The sequence below is a fragment of the Apteryx rowi genome, unplaced genomic scaffold (genome assembly GCF_003343035.1).
Source record: "Apteryx rowi isolate R43461 unplaced genomic scaffold, aptRow1 scaffold_428, whole genome shotgun sequence".
NCBI lineage: Eukaryota > Metazoa > Chordata > Aves > Apterygiformes > Apterygidae > Apteryx > Apteryx rowi.
This window is the reverse complement of record NW_020450681.1, coordinates 578014-605528: the sequence shown is the minus strand read 5'-3', so window position 1 is coordinate 605528 and position 27515 is coordinate 578014. Positions and strand designations below refer to the sequence as shown.

The 27515-nt window shown below is 40.6% G+C and overlaps 1 protein-coding gene across 2 annotated transcripts in view; it reads right to left on the bottom strand.

Moving 5' to 3' along the window:
- Window positions 1-27515, bottom strand: part of NSF (N-ethylmaleimide sensitive factor, vesicle fusing ATPase) — a 71190-nt gene that overhangs the window by 24509 nt on the left and 19166 nt on the right. For both annotated transcript variants that reach the window (XM_026076195.1, XM_026076193.1), the window contains 7 exons: window positions 24525-24680; window positions 11340-11539; window positions 9189-9354; window positions 8208-8282; window positions 5717-5904; window positions 1130-1225; window positions 336-492 (listed from right to left, as the gene is read on the bottom strand). In XM_026076195.1, coding sequence (XP_025931980.1) covers window positions 336-492; window positions 1130-1225; window positions 5717-5904; window positions 8208-8282; window positions 9189-9354; window positions 11340-11539; window positions 24525-24680 — 1038 coding nt within the window. The remainder of the gene's footprint in view (window positions 1-335; window positions 493-1129; window positions 1226-5716; window positions 5905-8207; window positions 8283-9188; window positions 9355-11339; window positions 11540-24524; window positions 24681-27515) is intronic.

Here is a 27515-nt window from a genome sequence, read left to right as displayed (position 1 = left end):
CACCAGTGTCTTCAAAGAGAATCTAGACAACTAACTCAGCTAGAGATGTTTCCACTGTGAAACATCCACATTTACATTATTAACTCAATGCATTCGCTCTGCTGTTCCAAAAATAGGATTTAGATGTCCCACCAAATCTCAGGTTGAGATGCTGGTTTTAATATTTGAAGCAATTTCATTCAGGAATATTGACAGGGACTAATTCTATTTTTCCTCCCATATGTTACTTTTACATGCAGTTACAGGATATAACAGATCACCACCTGGGGTAACTGATGAGAACAGTTTGCAGAAGTCAGCTGTTTTTTTAAAACACATAGTTTTCCTAAATTTACCTTCTAGAAGAACGCTAACCAATGGAGTACGGTCACTGTTCTTAGTTTGTTGAACAAGCAGCTCCCCATCATCCAATACCCTTGTTACAGGATCACCCCACTTAATAATACCATTCATGATATAACTTGCATAGTCTTCCTGGTTGGTTCCAAACGCCTGTATTTTAAGAGAGGAAACATTCATTTTACTCAAGAATTTTGCATCACATGAAAAAAAAACACAAAACAAACATCACCAAAGTGACCAGGACCAAGACTCTGGAAGATGCTTAAGCTAAGTGAGGTGGTCAGTAATACACATCCACTGGTGAAACAGAACATTTCAGTTCAAAKGACTGAACGCTGCTAAGGACTATTCATACTTAGTGATGTCTCTCCATATAGTATCAGCACAAATTCTAATCAATGCAAGTTACCAATGAGTTCCGAGTCCACACCATTTAAAGACAATTCTCAAAAATTAGATGCTTAAGCCTCCTATTAAGGTCCTTGGTTAACTGAAATAACCCAAAGGAGAGAGTGKATATACAGCAAAGAGAAGGAACTCTGAGTTGCTCTCTTTAMTTGTCCTATTCTTCTTCATGATTCTTGAGCCCAGCAAAAGATACAAAACKGAGCCTTACCACTACAGGCAGAAAGAGGCTCCCCACTTTCATTCCCATTACGCAGAATACAGTGCCCCAACCCACAGTGCACCATTGCACATCTGATCACAGAGAGAAGGTGCTAGCTTGTGTCACTGACTGTACCGGGTGGCCCRACTCTATTACAGGAGTTATATAGGTCCTACTTACTGGTTTGATATCGTTCTCCAAAGACGCAAAGAAGTCTCCTCTTGTCACACGCAAGCTTTCTGCCTTCTCCATATCCACTTCCACTTTGTTGCTGGCCTAACAAAGGCAATAAAACACAGTGAAGTACAGCACCGCAGTACATGACCCCTTACCAACTTCCATCCAAGGATCCAGCTCTGTAGTTGGTCTGCATCAATACCAAAAAATGGTTCTTAATAAGACATTTGTTAAGACACATGCTTGGGTACCACTGGAGCAACATCATCTTCAGAGAGCCACTGCCGTGCACTGACCCCCACAAAGTCAATAAGTATCAACTGTTGCACTCAGAAAGCTGAGTTCAAGAGTATGCCCATGACCCCACTCTTCAGAGTAGCCACCCCAGCTAAGGGCAGGATGGAGGCTCTGCACTATCCCTGTTGATGCTGCCCTACCTTGCCYAAATAAACCAAGTGTCAGTGAGGCAGAGACTGGAGCCCAGCGTGGGATTGATCTCACTCACCTAAGTTTAGATTTCTAAAATTTATTGAAGTTTTGTAGGTTTCCACTAGAGTCAGTGGAGAACGACAGGCCGCAGAAATACTCTTCATTACGTATTCGGGCTGCTGGATGGGAAGAGGCTTTGTGACTTTTTGCAGAAAGATAAATTAAAGTTTGGTTCAGCCCAACTTCAGATTTCCCTGCTCCACTTCTGGCAACTGAGCCAAAAATAAGAACTATTCACATAGCCCTATCTCAGGAGATCTTAGATTGCTATTCAAACCATGCACTACTTCTTCCTACAAGAACAGTCTTTCAGGGGATTGGTAAATATTAGATTTCTTTCTGCTTGGCCTTCATTTGCTTCAGATCAACCACATTCATGACTCTTCTGAAGTGGCACTGCCATTATTACTTAGAATAAATGAGCAGCAGTTAGCTCAGCTCAGATTGTTCTCCTTTCTGAATGAGAGATGTCACCTTTTTCTCTCTTGCCATGCCCAAACTGCCCAGCAACATTTAAAAGCTAATGAATGAGAGCAAACATACAGCTGACAGCACTACAACAATCTTCTCTTGAAATTGTTCCTCAGTCAGAACTAGAGGTACTGCTGGGAGATGGCAGAAAACTGCTCACACTGGAGCCAAAAGCAATTTTCAGTTCTTGAAAACAACTTGAAAGCAAGTARCCTTCACAGCTGTAGACTTTTATTCAGATGTCTTACTGAGTAYGGCAGCAGCTCTGCAATATGGAACAGCTCCACTTACTGGGATTATTTGTAGATGTGCAAGTATCTGATTGCCTTGGGCAGCAATCAGGAATTAAATGGATTTGAAACAACTTTTCCACTCAATGGMATACGTACACTGGCTATTACACACTAATCCTTTGGGTGCAATCTACTGAGGACCCTGGGTGGAGTTACAGATACCAGAAAAAGGATTAGTCACAAAAGGGGGCAGAAGTTGATCTGTGGAAAGCAAATCATCTATCTGTAAAGTGGTAAGGCAGAAACCTATTTTTTAAAGCAACATGGAGATGAGGCAAGAGATCTTTTTTTCTACCAGTCACAGTGCAGCCTTGAAAGGCTTTTATTAATTTTTCTATTTCCCTGTTATTCCATAAGAAATGTCTCTAGCTTCCAAAACAAGTATAATTTTCTTTGAAATGTACCCTAGTCTAACACATGCTTCTACGTAAGAGTTCTGTTGCCCTACATGATCTCAAGAGACAAAAACTTGGGATTTCACGGCATTTCTTGGAAGAAATCCCAACTAGGGAATGAGAATATTGGAGCCATGACCTGTGCTAAGGAATTGCCATAAAAGATCAAGTGAAGGAAACTGGCTCCTGATGTTAGACACAGAGACAGTTCTGCTTGATCTCTATAACCTTGGCCTAAGACTGAGGGGATGGACAAGTCAAATAACAATCACTCTCAAAGACATGTCTCAAAGACATCCTCTTTTGACCAGGATGATCCACAAGAACAAGGACATCAGTTTGGTGTGGGAAGGAAAATTCACCTTGTGCCTATCTTGTAGAGTGGCAGAAACAGTCTCTAAACAGCAAGCTCTGCAACCCAGCGATCATTTTGATTAAAAATCAGCCAATAATACTGTGCCAAACAAATTATTATAACCAGAGGATGGCTGAAACGACAGCGTCCCTTCTCACAAAAGCATCCACCAAGCCAAATACATCAAGCTAGTGGATCTTTAGGACAGGTTGATTACTTTGCTACTGTGCAGAGGGAAGCAAAGGTGCTTGAAACACACAGTTAATGCATTCCTAAAGGTGTTTATACGCTTTGAAGCATGAGCCTTTCTTTCTGTCGTAGCCTTTAAGAAGTTACACATTTTATTTTTTAACAYGCACTTTGAGAGATTATTAGCAGAGCTTAAATGATTCAGAAGAATAATTCCACTCAATTTTCAAATGCAATTTGTGTTCTTGCTTCACGCAGGTGCTTCTGAAAACTAGGTCAGGCTTATGATGTATATTTTAAGTTCTGCAATACTTACAGGAGAGAATGAAATACCTTAGTACATCATTTGGCTGAAAACAACTTCACAATGAACAACAAGAATATCCAAAAATACCATGTCAGAGTCTTTGGAAAGAAAAACGAAGCGTGCCCACTTGACATTTGGAATACACATTGCATATATTACGAAGTTGTCAATCACACACTTAAAGGAGGGGGCCGCCTTTTTATATTTATGCATGGCCATTTTCTCTTCTCCCCCTGCGACAGTTTGGCACAACGGGGAACTTAWCAAAACACTAATGGCTCCCAGCCTCACCCAAAATTCAAGCAATGAAAAAGCATCAACTATAAGCAAAATTAATTATTTAAGAAAAATGCTTTGTTTGTGAAGGGATGGAAATACACCTGGAGGTGCTGGAAGGTGTGGGGTTTTTTTGAGTCAGAAAACAAGAAATTAGAGAAACTGTTGATGCTTCTGTGTTGCTGTTATAAGAACCAGTTAACAGCTTTTCAATTAGGGTTGCAAGGAGGAGYAGCAGGAGCCATTTTTCTAAGTAGAGTGCTCCTAGATAAAAGTGTTTAAGCAGCCAAATGTAAATGAAAGCRTGGTTTCCTTTCTTCATATTTGAGGCTGAATAGCCTTTTTACTTAAAAACATGTGAGGGCTGTTGGTATTGATGTTGAAAGCTTTYCTCTGCAGTAATTCACACCAAATCTTGGCCACTAGAGCAAAGGGGCTACATCTTTCAGCCTCTGCCTTTATGAACTAATTATCTCATATTTCAACACTGTCAAATACCACGTTTTGCATTCGGATTAATATAACCTGACATTTCATGGCCCTTATAACTTCTCTCCAGTTAAAGATACACTGACCCCAATAATCAGCAAACATTAGGAAACCAAGGCAATCTTCTAGAATGGAGGAAACCGAGAACATTACAGATCTCTATGAACACTAAGACTGTCATCAAGTGAGTTCTTATTTGAAATGGGTTGAAGACATTGTACAAGCACTTTCTGAACTCAGGCGAGCTTTTAGCATCAACAACACCTTGGAGCAATGAGTTCCATAGCTTAAATACTTCTTCACGCAATGCGCATTTTTTTTCTTTGCTTTGAACCTGGCCCAGCTGGTATCATTTGCTGTCCTCCAAGCTCTTCTATTAGAAAATAGTAAACAATCATTCCCTATTCACTGACTTCAGTCTGCTCATGATGTTACAGACTTTTCATATACCTTCGCCATATTTTTTCAGGATGAAAAATTCTCATCTAACCCTTCCTCCTATGAAAACCTTCCTACACCTTTGACCTTCTCCATTGCCTTTGCGCATCCTAATTCTTTCCATATCCTAGTTCTACCATATCCTTTCCTATGTGCTTTCTGAGATGGTGTCCCCAGACTGCACAGAGTAATGAAGATGCAAACACACCAGGGATTTATCCATGATATAATCAAGGCCTCATTWTTGCTCTCTATATCTCTGCTAGTAATTTCTAATGTTGCATTTGTTTTTTCTGACTGATGAGGACCGAGCTGATACTTCAGGATTATAATAATTTGAAGAACTTGCTCCCGAGCAATGGTCAGTTCAGTCCCTGTCACTGTCTACACATTTAAATTTTTTTTTCTCCCTGTACACTTAAATACACCAAATACATCTTGTCCACCCTCTCAGTATTTCATATTCCTTCTGCAGTTTTACACAGGTGGCCTTCCTCTTTATGACCACAAATAGCTGCAAGCTTGTAACCTTGCTATTCCTCCCCTCTTTCCAGGTCATTTATGAATAAATTGAGCTGCACAGGCTCCAGCAGAAATCCCTCCGATATCGATGGCTAGTCTCACTTCCTACTCTTGCTTCCTGGGTTTCTTTTCAGTTTTCGTAATACGCTGATAGACAATTATCTTCCATTCCCACTGAGGCACTAAGAACCACTTGGAGGTCAGGAGATGAAAGAGGTAAGTCATAACCATGTGAAAGCACAGTCACAACATGATGTCCACATGAAAACCGTCTCCTAAGACATGCTGAGATGTAAACATACAAGAGAAGACTCCACAAACAGCTATTTTCTCTTCTTTGCCCCAGTGAGAGGCAGTAGGACTGACCTTGATGTGTCTGTTCATAGCAGTAGACTGTGCAGCTCGAACTAAACCTTCTAATTCAGCACCACTGAAGTTTTTAGTCTCAACTGCCAGTTCTGAAATGTCCACATCTTCAGACAGCAGCTGGTGTTCTCGCATCCGTACCGTGTGGATATGAAGAATCTGAAATCGACCCTTCTCGTCTGGCAAACCTGAGATTGTAAACAGAACATGTATCAACCAGTGCCTCAGCACCACAACCACAGCACAGCCTTTCCCTCTCCTCACTTCCAAAGGCTGTTTCTCACTGTGAGTAACTCGTTCTTTTAAATAGAATATTTCACAAAGCTTTTGGTCCGAGAACCTCAAATTACACCAATTGCCCTGGCAAACTAATTAGCATCTCCCTCAAACTAGAGAAAGAAACAGTGTAAGGTTTAACTTCCTCAGGGTTCACAAATCAAGGTACTGGTTGCTGCGACTTGGTTCCCACATGATGTTCCCACTCCCAGTTGCTTGTTCTCAGACTTCCAAACCAGGAATCCACCTTACACAAGGGCATTCTGGCAAGTCAGTCCCTTGGCATTCCTAAACCCAGTTCCCTAATCCAGCTCCTTCCCACCCCACACTTCTTGTGCAATCTTCATTTTCTGAGGTTTAGATGATAATTTCCCAGCTTGCACCTTATCAAGCCCCTTCTGAAATGCATGTAATGGAAGACAAAGAAAATCCTTCTATTTAAAGAACGGATAACAAGTCAGYCTGGCACAACACCCTTTCGGTAAACCCATGCTGTACTTTATTTCACTYTCCAACCTACGTTCACATCCTTTATTACAAGGATCTGTTGAATTTGTTCTAAAAAAGACTTGCCTTGCCTGTAATGTTTTTAATTAACTTTTTTCAACTAAAGATGCAGGTACTACACCTGCATTAGTATAACACTCACCTGGGTTTAGCAATAATGCTTGCTAYCCGGCATTTCTTTTCAAGTATAAGACTGTTCAGAGAGGACGACTGTCATCATGACTACACTTCTTGATCCCTAAAACACACTTTCTTTACCAAGTCTTTCCTTCAGCTCCTTGAAGCTGTGTTAGTTTGGAAAGACTGTGTCTGGCTAATTTTTGTCAATGCTAATCCTTTCTCATTATTGTCCATCTGCCTGATCTCTATTAATTCTCTATGCACAGCTATACACTTATTTACCCAATTTTCTTTTTTTTTTTTGCATTACGCCAGGAAGAGCCACAAGTCTCTTCCAATATTCTTCCTTCATCTAAATGAATGTCTTAGTCTCATAATCTCCTGCATATCTGAAACTATCCATGTTGTCTGTGCTCTACATGTTTTTAAGTCACAGCTAGTGCTTCAGTTGCATCTCTTGTCCTCCCATCTTCCCTGAGCTACATGTACAGTACAGCCTGATATAAACAGCTTCCTATAATACTCTAGGACAGCCTTAACAGCATCAGCTCTCACTGCCTGGGTTATCTCTGTGGCTGCCTCAGTAGCCATCAGCCTCACTTCCTCATTCCTTGTTTTGCCCCAAATCTTCCTTTTTCAGCTATCACAAAAACTCTTTCCTCTTTCTGGCTCTTTGAAAAGTGAAGTTACCCTTTAATGATAGGAAAAAAGTCCCCAGTGAGCTCAAGATTAAACTGAGAGATCAGATTTCAAGAATTTCCCAGCAGTTCAGACCAGCACAGACAATTATAATCTCTTTTGCCTTCCTCTGCAGTACAGTACCATATGATTGTTAGGGTTATCTGGACATTTTCATCTAATTCTCTGTAATTGAAAGGACAAGGACGTTAGTGATGCTCTTGGCCTTGCCTACTCTTTTCATAGAGCTTATTACAGTTTGAGATTTTTTGTTTTTGCAATACTCAGTGCCTAGCTCAGAGCATAGGAAATATTCTGTGATATGTGTGTGTGTGTGTGTGTGTGTGTGTATGGGTGTGTGCATGTGTGCGTGCAGGGTTAGAGGAAAATGCTTTATAGGCTCTTCTAAACTAAACATCTGCACCTGCAGGCATGAATCTAATTTGATCTGGGCCTAATTTCTTACTAAATCCTACATTATCAGATATTCTATTATTAGATCTGGGAATGGTGCCAGGCAGATATGTACAGTTACAAAAATCCTTTTCAAACATTGGAACATGGAAACATTGAAAACATTGGTCTTTTCCAGCTCACTAGAATAACTGGCTAAGAGAGTTCTTTGGCCTACTTTTTGAACCACTGATGCATGTAACCCAGACCTGCTGATTTCAGAAGGTCTAGAATATTTAGCCAATGCTATTTAGCATTTGCAGTTACTGAAGTGAAAGTCACCATTATCACCYTATGCAAACAAAATGTTCTGCATTTTCCATAAAACATTATAGGGGRAGCTGCATAGAGTTTAGCAGCTCTGCTGTTCTGGTCACTTGTTCTCACTAGGGTAGATGTCTGCTTTACATTTTAACTACCTGTGAGTTTATGTTTTGAGATACACTAGCCTTCTTACCAATCTCCATTTTCACCTCCAGTCTCCCTGGTCTCAGCAGAGCCTCATCAATCAGGTCAGGTCTGTTGGTCATTCCTAAATGTAAAGTTGAAACCAAAATAAGCATTTGCTAAGCTTACCAACTAGATCTCCAGCTCCTGAATGTAGCCCATAGAGTTAAGAGGAGACTCAGAGAGTCTCCGTAGAAAACAGACAAAAGATACCCATCTCCAGAAATACTGGGAATGTCATGCACTAAAGCAGCATCACAGCAATAGGGATCAAACCAGAGTCTAAGCACAGAGACTTCCAAGGCTTTAAGAGCCTTGACTATGGCAGAGATCACAGCAGGTTCTCCCCAGGCTCCAAGTCCTACCTACTGCTAACGGTGATGGCAAGAGTGGTGCACCAAAGGGTCACACKCTCCACAGGACAGAGAAAGCAAGTCTCAGGCCATCCAGAATAAGGYTGTAGTGGATAGCCAAACCTTTGAGAATTTAATTGAACAGCTACTATCATCAGAGGGAATTCATGAAATGACAGGTATTACAGCAACTTATATTAGCAGTGAGATATACGTGCGCAYACTGCAGCACTGAGCCCAGTGAACATGCTGGGTCTGACACATGCCAGAYTTGAGCAGAGTGAGAGACTACGTGCAGGGCTCACGGCACCAGGACAGCTGGACAGCACAGCTAGAGAAGCCCCAGGTCTTCATATGCTGATACATCAGTAGGTATTATTTCTTGCTTGTTTTCTTAAACTATGAAACACTTGTTAACAATTTCCTCCTTCCCCTTCAAATAAGCAATAAGCAGCAATATCAGCCTATTACACCACCATTTTGCTTTAAATCTCTGRCTGATGCTTGTCAAATAGCAGTCATTYGGATGAGTCTAAACACATCCAATASCACTAATGACCATTTAGSTGACYTGCAGTSAGCAGAATGTCAATGGTTTTCCACCGGACCCCATAACAAGACAAACAGGACCACCGTACCAATGACTAGGATGTTATTGAGCTGCTCCACTCCATCWATTTTAGACAGCAACTGGTTTACAACGGTATCGTGGACTCCAGTGCTACCCGCCATGCTCCCTCTCTGCTTGCAGATTGCATCAATCTCATCGAAAATGATGATATGAACACCACTGTTTGCTCCGAGCTATTGGAGAGAAAAAACATGTCGGGAATGCCACAAGTCATCACTRAAAGCAATCCAAACAAAACAGAAACTTCTCAACAAGATCAGCCAGGGAGATACAAAACACTGGTATCTCAATGTGTTTTTAATATCACATGCTCTATATCAGACCCCTTTCCAGAATCATGGGATACCATTCTCCAAAATGGGGTTGTTGGTAGGCTTTGTCCAAATATAGGACTTTATAGTTGGCAATGATACGAGAAGCAGAGGCTCAAGGGAGAGGACTAGCCTGAACAACAAAAGCACAGTCCCAAAGTTGGAGCACGCAGCCSAGACGGAGGGTCACAGTACTTGGTATCTGGAAAAGCCCTCTGAAAGGGAGACAAAGAACAAAGCACATCTGTGGAGCGATGCACCCAATGCGAGATGTACCCTAAGTTGTACTAAAGCTGGAAATAAAAAGCTTGCCAGAGTAACTTTGCTCTTAATATTTTTGAGGGGTCCATTTGTTCTGTGCCAATCAGGAACAGAACTGCTTATTTCCAGGTTCACTCAAAGGTGAAGCACTTGCAGCTGGTAAGAGAACAGGATACTTTTTGTGACCACATCTATGCATTATGAAGCTTTTCCCCTTCAAATTTCACTTCTAAAATGTCTTCTGTGGACAGTGGAGGCCATGTTAATACTGGCTGAATGCGCTGTCACTGGCAATCTGCCCCAGACACAAGTCATTACAATACCAACCTTTTCGAGACCTTTCTAATCTCTCAGCTTGTCATCAGGACCATCCCCTCCAGCCAATATAAAGTCTATTTTAACAGGTGTGTTATTGCAAAGGAAAAGGAGCTCACAGATTTCAGTCATATTGCAACAAGCAGAGAGAAGGAGATTGTTTATATCTGTATGGGCTCCCATGTGAAGCTGACTTACTGATTAACAAGTCTTTTGCAGAAGAAAAGTAATATCAAGCCACTATCAAAATGTGCAATGTTGTTAGGCCTAACTAAAATTAAGGGACACAATGTCCTTTGCTACTGTCTTCTGGAAAGATCTCACCATATTTAACTGTGACTTACCTGATATTGTCTTTTCTTTACCAGAAAACTGTATCAAAATTAAGGGATCCACAGTAGGGAAAAATTACCACAGCACACATGAAAAAATTATTTATACCTTCAAACTATCACTGGCTATCAAAAGCCCAATCTTCAGTATTGGGTAAAAAACAAATTTGGTAAAAACAGAGTCTTTGTCTCCATTTCCATTTTTGAAGATCCATATTCTCTAGTTTCAAGACAACATTCTTATTCATTAGTTTTCTGCTGAGAAAAATCAGTGATGTAGTGCTTACAATGCTTTATAAGCATTCGATTATACTGTATTTACACTATATTCCTGTAACCCAAAATACTGAAGCCAGGAAAGCTTATGCTTTCACTTATGCTATGTTATTTACCACCTGAATTCAGTAGCAAAAATCCAACTAGATTCACTGGTTCCAAATTTAAAAAAGGAGCAAAACGTTTAGCATCCTACTTCTAACCACTTTCTGCACAGTTGATGCACTGCATAATATAATATAGCCACAAAAACCATGATGCAGAGCCATCRGATACAATAGCAACTCAAGGTGAGAAATCAAAAAAAGCTTCATTACCTGTTTAGGATGGGCCCTACCACATTACTTTAAAATAACTCTGCATGAAAGCTAAACAAACTGTCCATCTTCAGCACAGTGTTTCTTCTCACCCTGGGCTCAAGCATGGCTAGCTAGGATACAGGCCACCTTTTCAGGTTCTAAGATTGCTTTTTTTTTAAACTGGCATTGTGTGAATCTGTAGAACACTAATATTCAGTGACCTGCTGTGAGTAACTACAATCACAAGCTAAGCAGTGACTCAGTCTTTTAATGCAAGCAGCAATTTTCTGATTATAAACTTCCTTTCTGGTCATTCTTTACGCACATTCACACTGACCACGCTATTTGTCTATGTTTGCATTACCCTTCTTTGCTCTTCTTCTGCATCAGCAAACAGCTTGCGGATGTTGGCCTCAGACTCGCCCACATATTTATTGAGGATTTCTGGACCATTGACCACCTTTGGCTCTCTGGCATTCAGCATCTTGCCAATCTGTCTAGCCATGAGTGTTTTACCACAGCCTGGAGGTCCATATAAGAGGATACCTTTCACATGCTTGCAGCCTAGAACAAGAGAGAACAAGTTTAGAAAGCAGGCTAACACAGGAAAGAGCAATAGAGTGACAAGGGAATTGCTACTTAAAATAGGGGTGCTTTTTACAGAGAACTTGCAGAGATGTGCATTAGCCTTAGCTCTGTTCATCGCCTCCATCAGTGAAATACAAACGCAGAATTGCCAGACTGCATCAACATCATTCCAATGATCGCAACAGCCAGCAAAAAAGAACTCACAGAACAGCACGAATACTCTTCCAYACATTAGGCATGCTAAGTCAATAGCTGAGGACTGAGAGCCTGAAGAACAACTTCAGGTCAGTAGTACAAAGCAACAGAGACCACTTGGTAAACAAGGTTCAGGCAAACAGGTGAATAAGATACATTCCAGTCCAACAAAACACAACGGGTATGTCCTAGGATGCTGATCATCTCCAGACAGCAAGGGGTTGTAGATGACTTTTTAAACACCATACGCCCCGAATGTCAAGCAAGGACACCCTAGCAATTTAGGACAAGCATGTGCTAAATCTGGTTCATTTTTCTCTTCTCCTAGAGGGACATACAGCACATAYGAAGGTAGTCTTCCTTTTTAAGATAGTTTCAGCTGAGTTTAATTTTCAAGTGTATAAGGAAAAAAAGCACCAGATCTTCAAAGTTACTCAGCTGAATGTGAACTCCCAGTGTAGCTTTAGATAAACCAGACTAATTTGATTCTTGAATCAGAAAGCAAGGAACACCATGTAATACTGCCTTTTTATCCCTACACAGAGCTTTAACAAGTCCCACATGGAATACATCTAGTTCTGATTCCAAGCTATTAGGAAAAATATCTGGAAAATTGAAAAAGGTTTTGTAAGAACCATTATAACCATCAGAGGCCTAGAAAGCTTGACTTGTAGCTAGACAGAACTAGAAAACTTTAATTTATTCAAATAAAATAACAGGACTTCAATCGCCGAGTATGAGCACTAACATTACAATTCTCTCCTCTAGGAAAATAGAAGATTCAATGGATGCAACCTAACGCTGGACACATTCAAGTTAACCACAAGGCTCAAGTTTCCTAAGCTTACACACAACTGCTGAAAGAGGTTCTCAAGTGAAAACAAGGAAGGCTTTCCTGGAGGATTCGTGGAATTTTGGATATACAGCTTGTGAGCCCCAGATGTATTTTATCAACTGTCTGAAAATCCTTGTGCCTGAATATTTTATGCTCTGCCTTATACTGTGCAAAGGGAGGTGGTGGTACAAGTATGTATCRATGATGAGGTTGGTTTTAGTTATTTGAAGAGACTATCAGCATTTAGCCGAACAGAAAAAAGTAACTGCATCAAGACAAAACCTTYTTCCTGGGAGCAATCCAAAGGGGCTGGTGTTGAAAAATCCTGAAATAGGAGAGCAAAGATTATGTATCAGCACCAAGTTTTAAATACTGAACACCGGACTCGGGGAAAGGCTCAATGAAGCAGAAGCCCAAACAGTGGAAAGAAAGGCAGATTTTATAGCAGAAGCATCTAACATCTAACTAGAAAAACAGCCAAGGAAAACAGAAGTAGGCTGGAGAAGAAGAGACATGAGCTGCCCAATTTATAGGACAGCGACATGTAGAAGACAGATTCAGTAGGAGAGCAAGTTTGAATATTGTCTGGTCATAGAGTGGTGAGGAAGTACAAAAGAGAAATAAGTAACTTATTTTGTCTAGATCCTTGTATTTCCAGCAGACCCCCTTTTTCTATTTTCCAGTTGGCTTTGGAGACCAAAGAATAAACACAAAATTATGGGTAAACACACTTAYCTTCCACATTCAGGACACAGCAGATATTTTAGTAATTTATTTCTTCCTACTCAATTTCAAGCACCACAAGAAGTATTAGTTCCTCGCTCTATCTCTTCACCTTGCCCACAGGAAAGCAAGACGTGCAGACAGCAAACTACTCAGCCTACAAAGGCACAAGACCTCCCTCTCGTGTTTTACAATGTCTTCGCCACGCACAGCACCAACAGCAAGCTGACAGAGCTCTGCATTTACTGCTTTTTCTCTATAGTAATAAGTCATGTCACCGTCATCCTCACCTACCAAACCTACAGGACATCCCACGGAAAGAGACCTTGAGGTAGCTCTACCCACTGGATCCTACGGGGTAACAGCACACTTGGAATTTGCACTGAGCARCTTTCATCAGCCAGGATCTCCACTTTGAACCCAAGTGTTTAATTACAAGGGTAGGGAATTCAGTAGCACTCTCTCTTTTTCCTTTTCTCCTTCCTATTGCTGCACAAAAYCCTCACACACACGCAGCAGAAAGCAAGCAAGGAACACAAGATACRACTAAATTGGAAGATGAAAAATTGTTTTGTTTCAAGAAAAAYTGGATCCATCTAAAACCTTAAAAACCTTCAAGTATTAATTGAGGAAAAAACCAACATATTAGTGGAAACAGTTCCATGCAGTAGACGACATTCATAATGTGTTTATTTTAGGAGACTACATTCCTGCTGATTGACTTTTTTAAGCGCGTAAACCATGCAACAAGAGTCCTGCAGTGCTTAAGAGATGCATTAACAGCAAAGAAATGAAGCAATCTGTGTTGGCACTGAGCTCAGACTTGGAGGACCTGAGCTCACTTTCTAGCATCATCAAAAGCTTAATGAGCTTGGGCATRTCGAGTTCCTTGTCAGGCTCTTCCCTCCTGGTTTCCAGCTCGTCTAAATTATGTGATAAGTTCTTCGCTCTCTCTCTCGCTAGCACAGAGTCATCACTGTTGCGGAGACCTCAAGGGAAAGATCTGCATTTAAGGAACAAGTACATTTCTCCTGTATTCACTTAGCAATACTCAGCTGTGGTTTCATTTCATTTACTCCCAGATAATATAGATTTCAATCTGAATAACTGCTCAGTACAAAATATTTTCTGTGATCTGCACGCACTGCTCTCTCTTTTTCAGGTTATTCATGAGAGATTGAAATGAAGTTACAAGAGACCAACACTCTGAGGAGCTTTTGACCCCTACCAAAACCTCAGAAAGCAACAGTACTGCATTGGGTAAGCACAGCAATAAAGCTCAAAGTTTCTTCTGGGCTCCTCTGCAGGGGAAAGTCTTACTACAAAAAAAAACAAAAAAAAAACAAGAGAGGTAGTTTAGAAGAATTCATTAGTCAACTTTCAGGCATCCAGGAGTCAAAAACATGAACAAAATATACTGTCAGTAAAGACTAATTTCACACATGAACGAATGAGGCATAGATAAATTAAAAGCTATTCCTGTCAAATCAATGTCACAAAAGTTATTGTTAATGTGTTTTGTGGAGGAACAYGATCACCTATGTAGCCAAACAGCACAAAGGAGGATTTGGATGATGAGTGATACTTTGAAGGGAAATCCCAAGCACAGAARTTTGCTGATGCTCAGACAGCTCCTCTGGGCTCCAGCAAGAGARGCTATCAAAAGGCTGCCAGCATGTCAGGGCACATGTATATAAACAGGCCTGGGAGCATCCTGAAACAGGCAGGGAAACTGCACTGCAAAATTCCATTTTTCTCTAATATCCTTTCCAAACACAAACAAACAAACAAACGAGACAAAACTACAGGGAATGGCTCAATCCTAATTTTTTTCTAGTTTTTCTGCAATTAAAAAGCTCTCTCCTAGAAGGCGTGATAACCTAGTTATACCTGCTAGCCGTTTCTCTTCTACAGCCCAAAGCAAAGTGAACTTCTTGAAAAGCCCAAATATTCCCCTCGCCTGTGTCAATAAATACAGCCTTAACAAAGGGCTAGCCCACTGCACCTGAAGTCTTATCTCAGCCTTTGGACAGATTTGCTTAAAAAGCCTCACAGGATTTTCCCCTCTTTGTACTCAAACTTACCACGAGAAAGTGTTATGTCTCATCATGATAAGCCAAGAGAAAAAAAGATGAGCTGCTGAAAGGACAGAGGCTGTTGCAAGAAGAATATAGAAGAAAAGAAGGCTGGACAAAGCCAGCCCGCTGCTTCAGCTTCCTACCTGCCAAAGTCCTCATGCTTTACTAGGCCATTAGCTACTCATCCCACTAGAGCAAAAAGATCAACTGCAGGACAGAGCAGGTTCCAGATCCCAGAAACAGCTTGACATCTAACTACTGAACCTCAAAAAGACAAGTTTGGACCACCATGGGACAGGCCATGTTTGCTCTTCAGCAAGGAACAACACGTACACGTGTTCCCCCACATCTGAACATCAAGGACATTACAAACCACCTGCCGTAAGACTTGGTTCACACTGAATATACACTGAACAGGGAAAGCATTAAGTGGGAGCTGACTCTTGCTCAGGTGGAAGAAACCTCCTTGAAACCAAAGCGATTAGTTCCTCTTAAAATAAAATTGCCACAAGCTACTCCAGCAGAGATTTCCTTGTGTAACTACATTCACCTGGCTAAAATTAAAAAGTTTTAAACATAAGCAGGCCTTTATTAAAATAGACAGGTGATGACAAACTACAAATGTTATGTCTCAAATCACAGTGGGACCCTACRCACCACACAGGAATTTTGATTAAGTTTATCTCCACTTTGCTGATTTCACCAATGCAGCCAAATGTCAATACCATTATGAGAATCTTATAAACGTAAATTATTAGCAGTGCAGACATCTCTAACTCGTTAAGCTTACCATTAGGACTCTAAATCAAAGGTCATTCCTGTAATGGGATACTTAATTATACAATTTAATGACATACAGTTAGAGGCTGAACAGGTATGTCAACAGAAACTGCACTACCTGTACGGAAAGCATTCGACACAAAATATTAGGGGAAAATCATGAAAACTGGTGAGAAGGGGATAATTACTAATGTCACCAAAAGAAGTCGAACACTTTTGAACCAGATTATCATTTCCACAAAGAAAAAATKAAGTTTATTTGTTCATTTCTCACTACTCGCTTCTTTGAAAGATCAGAAGAAATGTTTTAGTATAATACAGATTTTCTACTTGGGAGTAGAATTCCCCTTTTCATTAAAATCAAAGCATTTGGCGTGATTGTATCATTCAGATGCACCTATCAGGAATCTACATCGATAGTAAAGTACCGATCCTGAATACATCAGGGACAGATGTTTATCTTTTCACATTAATCTTCAAGCAGGTTAGAATAAGATTAGGGTTCCTGGACTTCACCTACCACACAGACAAGATGTTCCATTAACATAGTTGGGTGGAATTTCCCCCTCCTCTCATCCCATAAACCCACCATTATTCCAGCCAAGATCACTGCCTCCAGTTAATCTTCGTGTAGGATTTACGTGCTACTGACAAGTAGCGAGACTGAAGTAACTTGCTTCTGCTTTTAATTCAAAGCTGGGACCGGCAAAGGGCTACACTCTAAACAGAAGTTTTTATCTTAAGTGGACCTTCAACAGCCAGTTGTTTGATGTAACAAATCATTTGCTACTCTAAAGAGAGGACAACCAAGTCGGTAACTTCTTTCTAGACCTTTGAAAACTGTCTCCCAGCTTTCTCATTAGGTCTTATATAGATGTGAGAAGATTTTTAATGCATGCATGTATAAAGAAGCAATAATTAGATTTACAGCAACAGCAAGACATTTATCAATTTCTGATGGAATGTGATAAAAAAATGAAAATAAATCAGCTTTAAAGGAGCTTCCAACACAATGCCTTTGGCTACACAAACAAAATCATGACTCTCAGAAAAAGGGATTGCGATAAGAATATATACAAAACAAACTAATCTCTAAAAAATGTCATCACTGCAGCAAAAAAGAGCCTTTGCCTCTTAATAGATAAGTTACAAAAACGTAGCTAATTTAAGATGAAGATTATGTAGAATTGTTGGATGGACTGCAGGACACAGCAGCTGATGTTTATAGTCATAYCCCACCTAGGTGTTAATAGCCATAAATCTCCTCAGTATTCTCTACTTTTTGAAGTAAAGCTGGATCATTTCTATCTACTTATAAAGTCAACACGATGTAATTTGTAAATGTTTTACGAAATACTTACCAGCAAAGCATTACACAGTAAACAAGTATCAGCATAACAGGGTCACTGGATGTCCCAAGGCCTGGTTTTCCAACTAGAGCAAAATTGTGGTTGCCAAGGAATGGTGATGCCTGCTAATTAAAGAACATAACTATAGCCACATGAAGTGAGAGCAAAAGTCCTTATAGCCCAGTATCTGATGACGATGACTAGCCATCAACACAGAAGTGTATAAAACCAGGACAAGCACCTGCTAGAAAGATACCTCTCTCTCCCACCTCCTACCACACGCAGCTCAGGCATCTCTTGAAAAACGGTCCCTATGTATTAAGTAACTACCGAGGGATTTCTATCCCATGTCCATTTCTAGTTTCCCTTTGAACCTGCAAAACTCTCTCACTTACACYATCTGTTAGATAATAGGGGAATTCCTGGCAGCACATTTCTTGAAGAGTCTCTTCCTTTTATTCTGAGCCTGCCATTTGCAAACTCCACTTCATGTTCATGTTCCTGTGTTGAAAGAGCAAATATTTTTCTTTCCTAGCCATGCAGAATTTTGTAGATCTCTCATATCCTTCCCACTTCTCTCTTCCCAAGGCTGAAGATCTTCAAGCTGATTCACTCCTTGCAGAGAAGGTTTTCCATTCTAATCATCCTGACGGCCTCCTCCAAACCTTTTCCAGTTTTACTACATCCTTTTTGAGAGCGAAGACCAGAATTGCATCTAGCATTCCAAATATCAACAAAATTTACACATTTATACAGGGGCATAATTAAGTTCTACATTGGTTTTTGATTTATTTTTTCTTAAGCATTCATAAAGTTCAAGTAGGAAATGAATGACTCCCATTAAGCATTGAGCAGGTGTTTTTGTATATCTATTACAGCCCAAAACTTTTGCTCTTGAAGGGAAAGTCACCTCAGAACCCAACTTTTACAAGTTTACAAGGATTTTTTTACTTCATGCACATCAATTTTCACTGATCAACATGGAGTTTCACYGGGTCTTTTACCACCGAGTGGCTCAGCCTTGGAAGATCCTTCTGCAGAATGACAGGACAGTTGAGGTTGGAAGGGATGTCTGGATATCATCTAGTCCAAACTCCTGGCTCAAGYAGGGTCAGCTAGAGCAGGTGGCCAGGACCGTGTCCAATTGTGTTCTGAATATCTCCAAGGATGGAGACTCCAAAACCTCTCTGGGCAACCCCTATCACTGTTTAACCACCCTCACAGTAAAGACATGTTATCTGTGTTTCAATTTGTGCCCATTGCCTCTTGTCCAGTCACTGGGCACCACTGAGAAGAATCTGGCACCATCTTCTTTACACTTTCCCATCAGATATTTATACACATTGATAAGATCTCCCCGGAGCCTGCCCTTCTGCTGGATGAACAATCCCAGCTCTCTCAGACTCTCCTCGATGACAGATCCTCCAATTCCTTAATCKCCTTCGTGACCTTTCCCTGGACTTGCTCTAGTAAGTCCATACCTTTCTTGTACTGAAGAGCCAAGAACTGGACACAATACTCCAGATGTGTGTCTCACCAGCACTGAGTAGAGGAGAAGGATCACCTCCCTCAATCTGCTGGCAACATTCTTCCTGAAACAGCCCAGGATGCTGTTGGCTTCTTGGMCCCAAAGGCACACTGCTGGCCCATGTTCAGCTCAGTGTCCACTAGGACCCCCAGGTCCTTGTCTGCAAAGCTGTTTTCCAGCTGGTCAGCCCCCAGCATGTACTAGTGCATGGGGTTATTCCTCCCTAGGCGCAGGAGTTCGTATTTCCCTTTGTTGAACAGCACTGAACCCTGCAGAACTTGACTGTGACCTTCCTCCATTAAAGAGTGCTGACCAGCTATTCCTACTTTGTTCCCTCAACCATTTATCCATCCACACAGGACTTTCCCTCATGTTATTGGCTTCTTAACTTCCTTCWAGTCCTGTAGYATGGGGGGAGCTTGGGTGGTCTGARGTCAATCTCTATGAYTTGAAGAAGGTGAGGGAAAAGACAGATGTCAAAGACTTCTTAGCTGTCCTTCCCAAAGAAAGTGCACACAGAAGTCTTCAGATATGCTGAGAAAGAGCTAAATGACCAGATTCAGCCACCCTGGCCACAGGGAACCACATGCTTCAGAATGAGAAGAGGTTCATTTTATAAGCATGTTAGGAAGAAAAGACACAGGAAAGCGTTGGTCCCCTTCTCAATGGAGAAGAAAGCCATCAACAATACTAAGTTCAAACTGCTAAATAATTTTTACTTGAGTGAAAACTTTACATGTTGAGTGCCCGCCAATATTAATGCCTGTAACAAACAGGCAAGAACTGAGCAAAGAATAACATAAGAACAAGTTACCGCACAAAAGAATAGTAGATACTTGCAGATTACCTGGACTTGAACTTCACCTAAGAGTACTCAGGGTGGGTGAAACAATCTCAGAGCCACTGAGACCTTGTAGCAGATGGGCAAGACACTGGAAGGGGAATGTCATCCATAACTTCATAAAGAGAAAAGAAGAAGAGCCAGGAAAATATAGACCTGTCACTAACCTAATTCCTGGAAGAAGTCTGGCACAAAGTATTTTTAACTAGGTTAAAAGAAAACAAGGATATGAGTAATTGCTAATAGAAATTTATTAGATTGGTTTGACACAACTTCCCTCTAGGAAAGGATAGCATGTCACGAAGGGGTTGAGAGAAAAAAAAAAAAATCAGTAGGGGGAGATGCAGACTTTCATAAAGCTATAATAGGTCTTACACATCCTCATAGGAACACAGCTTGAATGAAGTTAAGGTAAATGAAAAGTGGTTGGGGAGGGGGGAACAAAACAAAATTAAAAAAAAAAACAAAAAAAAACTTTGAAACAATTCTCAATRGCTCAGTGTCAAGAGTGGGAAGGGACAGAACAGATCCACCTTGGATCCACTGCTATGCAATGCTTTTACTAACAGCCTGGAAGATGGAACAGAATGTACCTAGTAAATCTGCACATCACAAAACTACAACAGCTACAAGTACACTGAAGGGCAGAATTAAATTCATTTAAATGTCATTTTCAATGCACAGGTTTCTACATTTGGGTAGGAATAATTAACTGCATGTTGCAAAACAAAAAATCATTATATTGATTAAAACCAGCAACATGCCATCAAGGTACAAACAAACCCTTCTAATCTACTTGGAATTGGTTGGCACCTCAGATGGTTACTGTGCTCTGTTTTAAGGGCATTTTAAGAATGACCCAAGGAAGAGAAATAACAATGATCGGTGATCTAGACATCATAACTTGTGAGAGAAGGTAAGAAACTGGGATCTAGTGCCCTTTAAAAAGGAAAACAAGAGAGTTGAATACTAGCATTTTCTTTTGACAAGTTAGAAAAGGGGTTTTGTTTGGYTGAAATTTACAGTCTCAGATACTGAATATCAAAACTTTCAGTCCAAACGGTTAAACATTTGTTGAAGTCGGAGAAAGAGAACGGTGTTATAGTAAGTATTCAGCAATCCTAATGTTAGACAATGTCAGAAGCAACTGAACGAGCTGAATTTAAAGTTTCAACAGAAAGAACTAGCATTTAACATGGATGTGAAGAAAAGGCTTATCTGCAGGAACAATTTATAAAAGTATAATATTTATCAAATAGAAAGGAGGAACTATAGTCTGAAAAAGAAGATGCCCAYGAGCTACAAAGAGTGACCAAAACTAGTCTTAAGCAGCTTAGTGGGGAAGAAGCAGTAGAAAGGCTGCAGTTCACCACTAAGTTGCACAGCTTTGCTTTGAGCTAAATGTCACAGGGAATCGGAAAGGGGTTGAAAAAGAGGAGGATTCCCTAGAAACACTGCTTGTGTAGAGCTGTCCATTATGAAGATACCCTTTTTTTCCCCTCTCCTACTAGAGTATGCTGTTTTGACTAGAATAACTTAGGTACCTTWTGTGCAGTTACAAATAAGTACAACAGAAAGCTTTTCAAGATGCACGAAGTTAACATGTAATACATACACACATTAAAATTTCCTTTTTTTAAAGTAACTGGACTGCTATCTTACCTCCGTCAGCTGCCCTGCAAATATAAAGGTCTTTCCTTAAAAGTACCATTCCTACAACAGTGAGGCCTCGTGGATGCCACTAAAAAAGAATCCCCCTTTTGTCTCAGGATACTTCCTCGATTCTCAACCACATAAAGATGTATTTCCACCTCGGCAGTCACAAGCTTATTAACTTCAGAGCCAAACATTAGGTGAGAGATAACTGCATCACCGATGTTCATAATGCTGAAGGATCCCCATTAAACGATTGTGGAAGTACAGCCTTAAAAGCAATCACCTTAAACTGGTGTATTAGCTCTTCACAGAACCATACAAGCCCAAAGCAACCACAATGGAGGCAGTGTATATGCACAGGGAAAAGGCGTGGGTAAGGAAAGGGAAATTTGCCCTTTCAGGGGCAGTAGGRAGCTACAGTGAGGTTTAATGACTAACTGAAGCCGATCTAAGATTTCTTCTCTTGGATAAACCATAGATTGTAGCATCCAAGTAGTATTTACACCCTTGGATGACATGGTTAACTGAAGTTGATTTGTATGCTCCAAACCCAGAACATTCCTTAGAAGTTAGATAAACCACACACAAATTGCATGCAATTTCTGAAGGGTCTCTACAGCCTCTATATAGTTACAAGACAGAAATATTTATTGCATTTGGCATGGAAGTTGCAGCCTGTGAGCACTGGGTAAAAACCAGAAGTGGGTGAGCACTAGAGCACCAGATAGCAAGCACATTCTTTCTTTTCCTTTCCCAATAAATTATATACAAAGGTGAACAGCTGTCACACYGACATTTCAGATCTGAAATATAGTTAAGAGCAAGTTATAACTAAGGCAAAGAAAATGAATGTCAGAAAGTTTTGTTTTTTCAAATTTCAGATAAGCTTTTTAGCCCTGGGGTTAATCAGAGAGCTAGAGAAATCTRTTTGGAGTCTAACTTCTTACCAGAAAAATGTTTCTTTGTGTAGTATGTGTGTAAACACGTACAAGTAAGGGTATATGTATTTATATAAATAATAGGGCACACCTTTAATTCATTGCCCAGGGTAATCAAAATACTAGTGGTCCTTCAGAGAATTTTTTTCTTCCTGTATTAAGCAACCCCAATTAACAAGAGGACCCATCCAAGCAGCACACCCTGAAAAGCAGCTCCATGACCTCGCACTGTAGCCGTCAGGGTTTCTGACCTTCTCAAGARGTACCTGTTGCCATGAAAGACCTCCACCTACAAAGTTAGCTGCTGCACATTACCAAATAGCACCCAGCTTTCAGATTAGTTCAGCCAATGATAATACCAAGAGAATATAATCCTACCTTGACACATCACTGGTTAGCATGCTACCAGGCAGCATGCAGCCAGGAAAGCTGAAGAGGTGAAGCTATAGCAAACAGAAAACAAGCTATAATTCTTTCTAGTCTACTAGCATATTTCTCATTATGGTCAAGTGACAYTGATGAGAACTCCCAACACCTGAATCTTTTACCTTCATGCATGGTCAGGGCTAAGGACTCTGCACTGCTGCTATGAAGATATAGGATGATTGCTTCAAAATGTCAAACTATTTCAAGTAAAGGGTGCTGGTCCATCCAAAGGCCTGCTTGAAGGAACATTTCTGAACTGGACACAACATACAGCATATAGGTGAGAGAAGAGCRTTTCTTTCCATAACTAACACCATTCTTCTCACTTCTCTCTGCAGAGTGGCTAAATATTAGCAAAATTAGGCACTTAACTTCTCTGCCTCAGTTTGAGAATGTAATGAGTTGTTCACAGACACAAAATTCAAGAGAACCAAGATCAGCCACCAGAAGGCTTTGGCTACTAGWTCGATATGAAGTAGAAAGTCAGGAGAGAGAGTCAGGCACTAATTGGATTTAGCCTATAGGGTTTCTTCAATGTTTCTCCCTAAGTGTTTAAATCACTGTAAGAAAAGACCTAATGCACCTCCCAGGAAAGTTTACTTTGACATCAATTCCACARTCACTGGGAATGGACACACTGTACACAGCTACACACAAACAGGACATATCATTTGATGGAAATCTGTTTTGCGATCAAAATCTTGATTGCTTTATTTCTGGGGAGAGGGGAGGTAGGTCAAGAAATACAAACATAAATAAAAGAATACATAGCTCCAGATCCAGAGTTTAAACACAAATCCACAGAGATTGTATTTAGAGAAACAAGACTAGTTAAGATATCCCTAGCCATTTTATGTTAAAAAATAAGATTCCYGCAGTTGCATATTGCTTACTGAGAGGTACTTTTAAAACCAGTACTGTTTATCTGCCTGCCAGCATGCGTGCAACAAAGTACTGGGACTGCCCTTCTTTCTTCCAGCCCTGAAAAGATGTATTTAGCATCTGTGCTTCGTTTCACAAACTTCAAGACATGCCACTGCCTGTGCTTCACAAACTTCAAGACATGCACTGTCCGTGCATCCTCTCCAGAGTTTCAAATCTGACTAAACATAGATCACACAAGATACTCTATTTATTGGGCTAACACTGTGCAAAGGACCTAGGTTTACAGTGCAATTGCCAGGACAATAGAYATTATATGCAAGGCAAGATCATTCAACCCAGAATTTCCTTTGATTTGTGCAGAYAGCCCACTGCAGGTAAGTCAGGAATGGGAGCATTCAATCTCTTTGCTGTAAGTATTCAAGAGAATAGGAAGTGTTTGGGTTCCAACAGAAAAGTATCCAGGTAAACCATATATCTCATCTGCTCAGATATTCCATTTACGGTGTTGAGTATTCAAGTTGTTTCTTTGTCCCCCTTCTCTAGCCAAGTAACAAGAGTATGAAAGACATTTAGGAGCAACAGGAAAAGAAAAGGCTTTGTTAGTCTACTGGATCCCTAAGCAACCACAGCATCACAGCATCATGAGGTTGTTAGATGATATTAATCTTTCTGAATCAAAAAGGCCTGCATCCTGTACTCCAGCTATATTGCCCTGTATCATACTCACCCATTTGCTCCACAATTTCCGGTGGAAAAACTCGAGAAGCAAAGGCTCGTCGGAAAATGTCTGAGAATTCTTTGTCGAGGCCTCCAATGCCCATTTTCTCAAAATTCCAGTCTGGGTTGATGATTGACTGGCGGTTCTCCTTGGTCTTTGATTTACCTGGAGAAAAAAAAAAAGAAAAAAGAAAAAAGTCATTTCAAACACGAGGTACAGCAGAATTACAGCTCACAGAAGTACCAGCACAAGGACAGTTCTACCAGGTCAGTCCCATGTCCATCTAACTCAATATTCAGTTTCAAACATTAGTCAAGAGGATGCACTACGATATGAGTGCAAGGACGTGTGCTGGACACTATCCCTTACTATTCTCCCAGCCTTCAACTGTTCCTGTTCAGTGACTTCCTGAGCCAGATGTTGCTCTTATGTATTTAATAACCCTCAGTAGATTTCTCTTCCACAAATTTGTCTAAGCCCCTTGAATTCGCCTAAATTTAGCAGCTAGAACACCCTACAGCATCTAGCTCCACAAATCAGCTCCTTTTGTGGCTTTGGAGCCAGCTCCTACCAGCTTCATTTCATGCCCTCCAGTGTAAGAACTGGGGGAGAGAAACAGTGAACAACTTCAGCCCTTTTCCATCCTTTCTGGGCCACTTAGGATTTTATTAGACTTGTCTTGTATCCACCTCTGTTGTGGCTTTTCCAGATAGAAGAGTCCTAACTTGTTACTAATTCCTTACACAGCAGCTGTTCCACACTTGAACATCTCTGTTGTTCTCTGCCCAGTCTTCTCTATTTCTCCTATATCCTTTTGGAGACAGGCAGACCAGAACACACACTGCGGTTTGCCTGCATATTGAATACAGATGCAAAATTACGCCCCGCTTTGTTCCAAACCCTTTTTTTAATAATGCGCAATAATCTTAACAACTGTGCTTCATAATTCTTAATGAGAGGGCTCAGACTGCTGAGCATGGGGCTGACGTTTCTTTGGGATTACCATAACCAGGATCTCGGCTCTAAACAGCAATCATTTTTGACTGAAGTTAGGAGTGTTTTCCTTCCACRCATCACTTTATATTTATCCATACTGAATTTCCTCTGCCATTTTATTTCCTAGTCACTCAGGCCCATAAGAGCAAGTTTTGTCACCTCATTACTCAGCCCTTTTTTCCAGCTTATTCAATAATTATAATGAAAAGCAAAGGCCCCAGCAGAGACATGCTGAACYCCACTGGAATTGCTATTTACTTCTACCCTTTCATCATTCATCCATTCATGCAAGGACCTTCTCTCTTACACATCTCCGCTAAGTTTCTTTTTAAAGAAACTCTGATAAGGAGCTTTGCTGGAAGAGCTTTGAAAAATAGGCAGACTAGGTCAGTCTCCGTCCCCATGCTTTTTGATTCCTGTAATGAACCTCCAGTAGGATCTAGGACTTCCCTCACAGACAACATGCTGACCCTTCCCAGCGTATCATCTTTATACAAATATCCACTAATTTGATTCCTTCCTACAGTTTCTGCCGATTTGTTTTGTACAGATTTCAGGTTTAAAGACCTGTAGCTCCCCAGACCTTCCCTGGCATCTTCTTAAAAATTGACAGCACATTTGCCATCCTCCAGTCCTCGGATACCAGAGCAACTTTAAGCAAGGTTATAAATCGGCATTACAAGGTCAGCTATTTCATCCTTCAGTTCCTTTAGGACTCAGGTGAATAAAAGCCAGCCCTGCCAAACTACCACTGCTCTTTTTGCTATCTATTCCATAACCTCTTCTACAGATATTCCTAGTTAAGCCAGATCCCCTAAGCACAGGTTTTGTATTCTCTATGCGATAGCCCCCTTTTCTCTTCTGCTGACAAAGTTTTAGTCTTAGAGAGCTCCACGCTCCCTTTTCCTAGGAGCTTAAAAGCAAGCAGTGCATTTAGGAGGCGGACAGTAAGCAAAAATGCTACAATAAGAACAACAACGGCTGCAATGCCAACAAAGCCACTCGGTCTCCTCTTAAATTCATTTGAGGGAATTTACAAACAAGCACTGACACATCAGTCAGATCAATGCTTCCAAAGGGCTTTTAGCAAAGTCACCTTGCTTTGCTACTAGAGAAGCTAATAGTAATACAAAAATCCAGAGAGGAAGCAAAGATCCTCAAGCCATTCCTTAATTCCTGCTGAAATTGGGTGTCTCATACTTTCTCAGATTCACCCAGTGCTTTACAGGATTAGGCCTGAGGACTACAACCATCCCTAACTTTAGGCATCCAGAGTCCAATAACTACGCTAAATAAAAGTTCTATGCAAGCTGCATTAGATTGCTCTTAATCTTGGCCTAAACACACCTAGAATCAATACTTTAATTCCTCATGTGACAAAATAAACAAGAACACATCTTTAACCATCACGTTAGTGACAACATGGTACTATGTACACCATGCATCAGTAATACATAGTACCAAATAGGGCAGCAGTGAACGTCTGATTCACTAATCACTGTATATTTATTATCTCATCGCTCCACTGCAATTTTTAGATCAGTACACTCACCCAGACATGCTGGGTGAACTCCAGAACTTAGCCTATATCCCCCCCTTCTGGCTGAACCTGATCACAATAAAATTCTCTCCAACTAAACTAAAACTGCATTCACAGGTTTTAAAACACCATTTTATGCTAAATGGAAGAAACAGAACTGGCATTATTTTTTAAATGATCACAATTCTTTTCTACTGAGGAAAATAAAGGCCCTTTATTGAAGGTACTGCTCAGCGACACTTGCTTTACTTTTATCTTCCCTCTCAGAATGTAATTATTCACAACTCTGCGATTCTCCAGAGACTAACAAAGCACATCAAGCAGTTCTGCCTCAGATCAATAAGGAGATTAAATAAAGTACCAATCTAACAGAAGTAAATTGAGGCATAAGCAACTCTTTTGTCTTCTCCGCAGGCAATGAAGTAGAATCGCAGTGAAGAATTCCTATTCCCAAACAATTACCT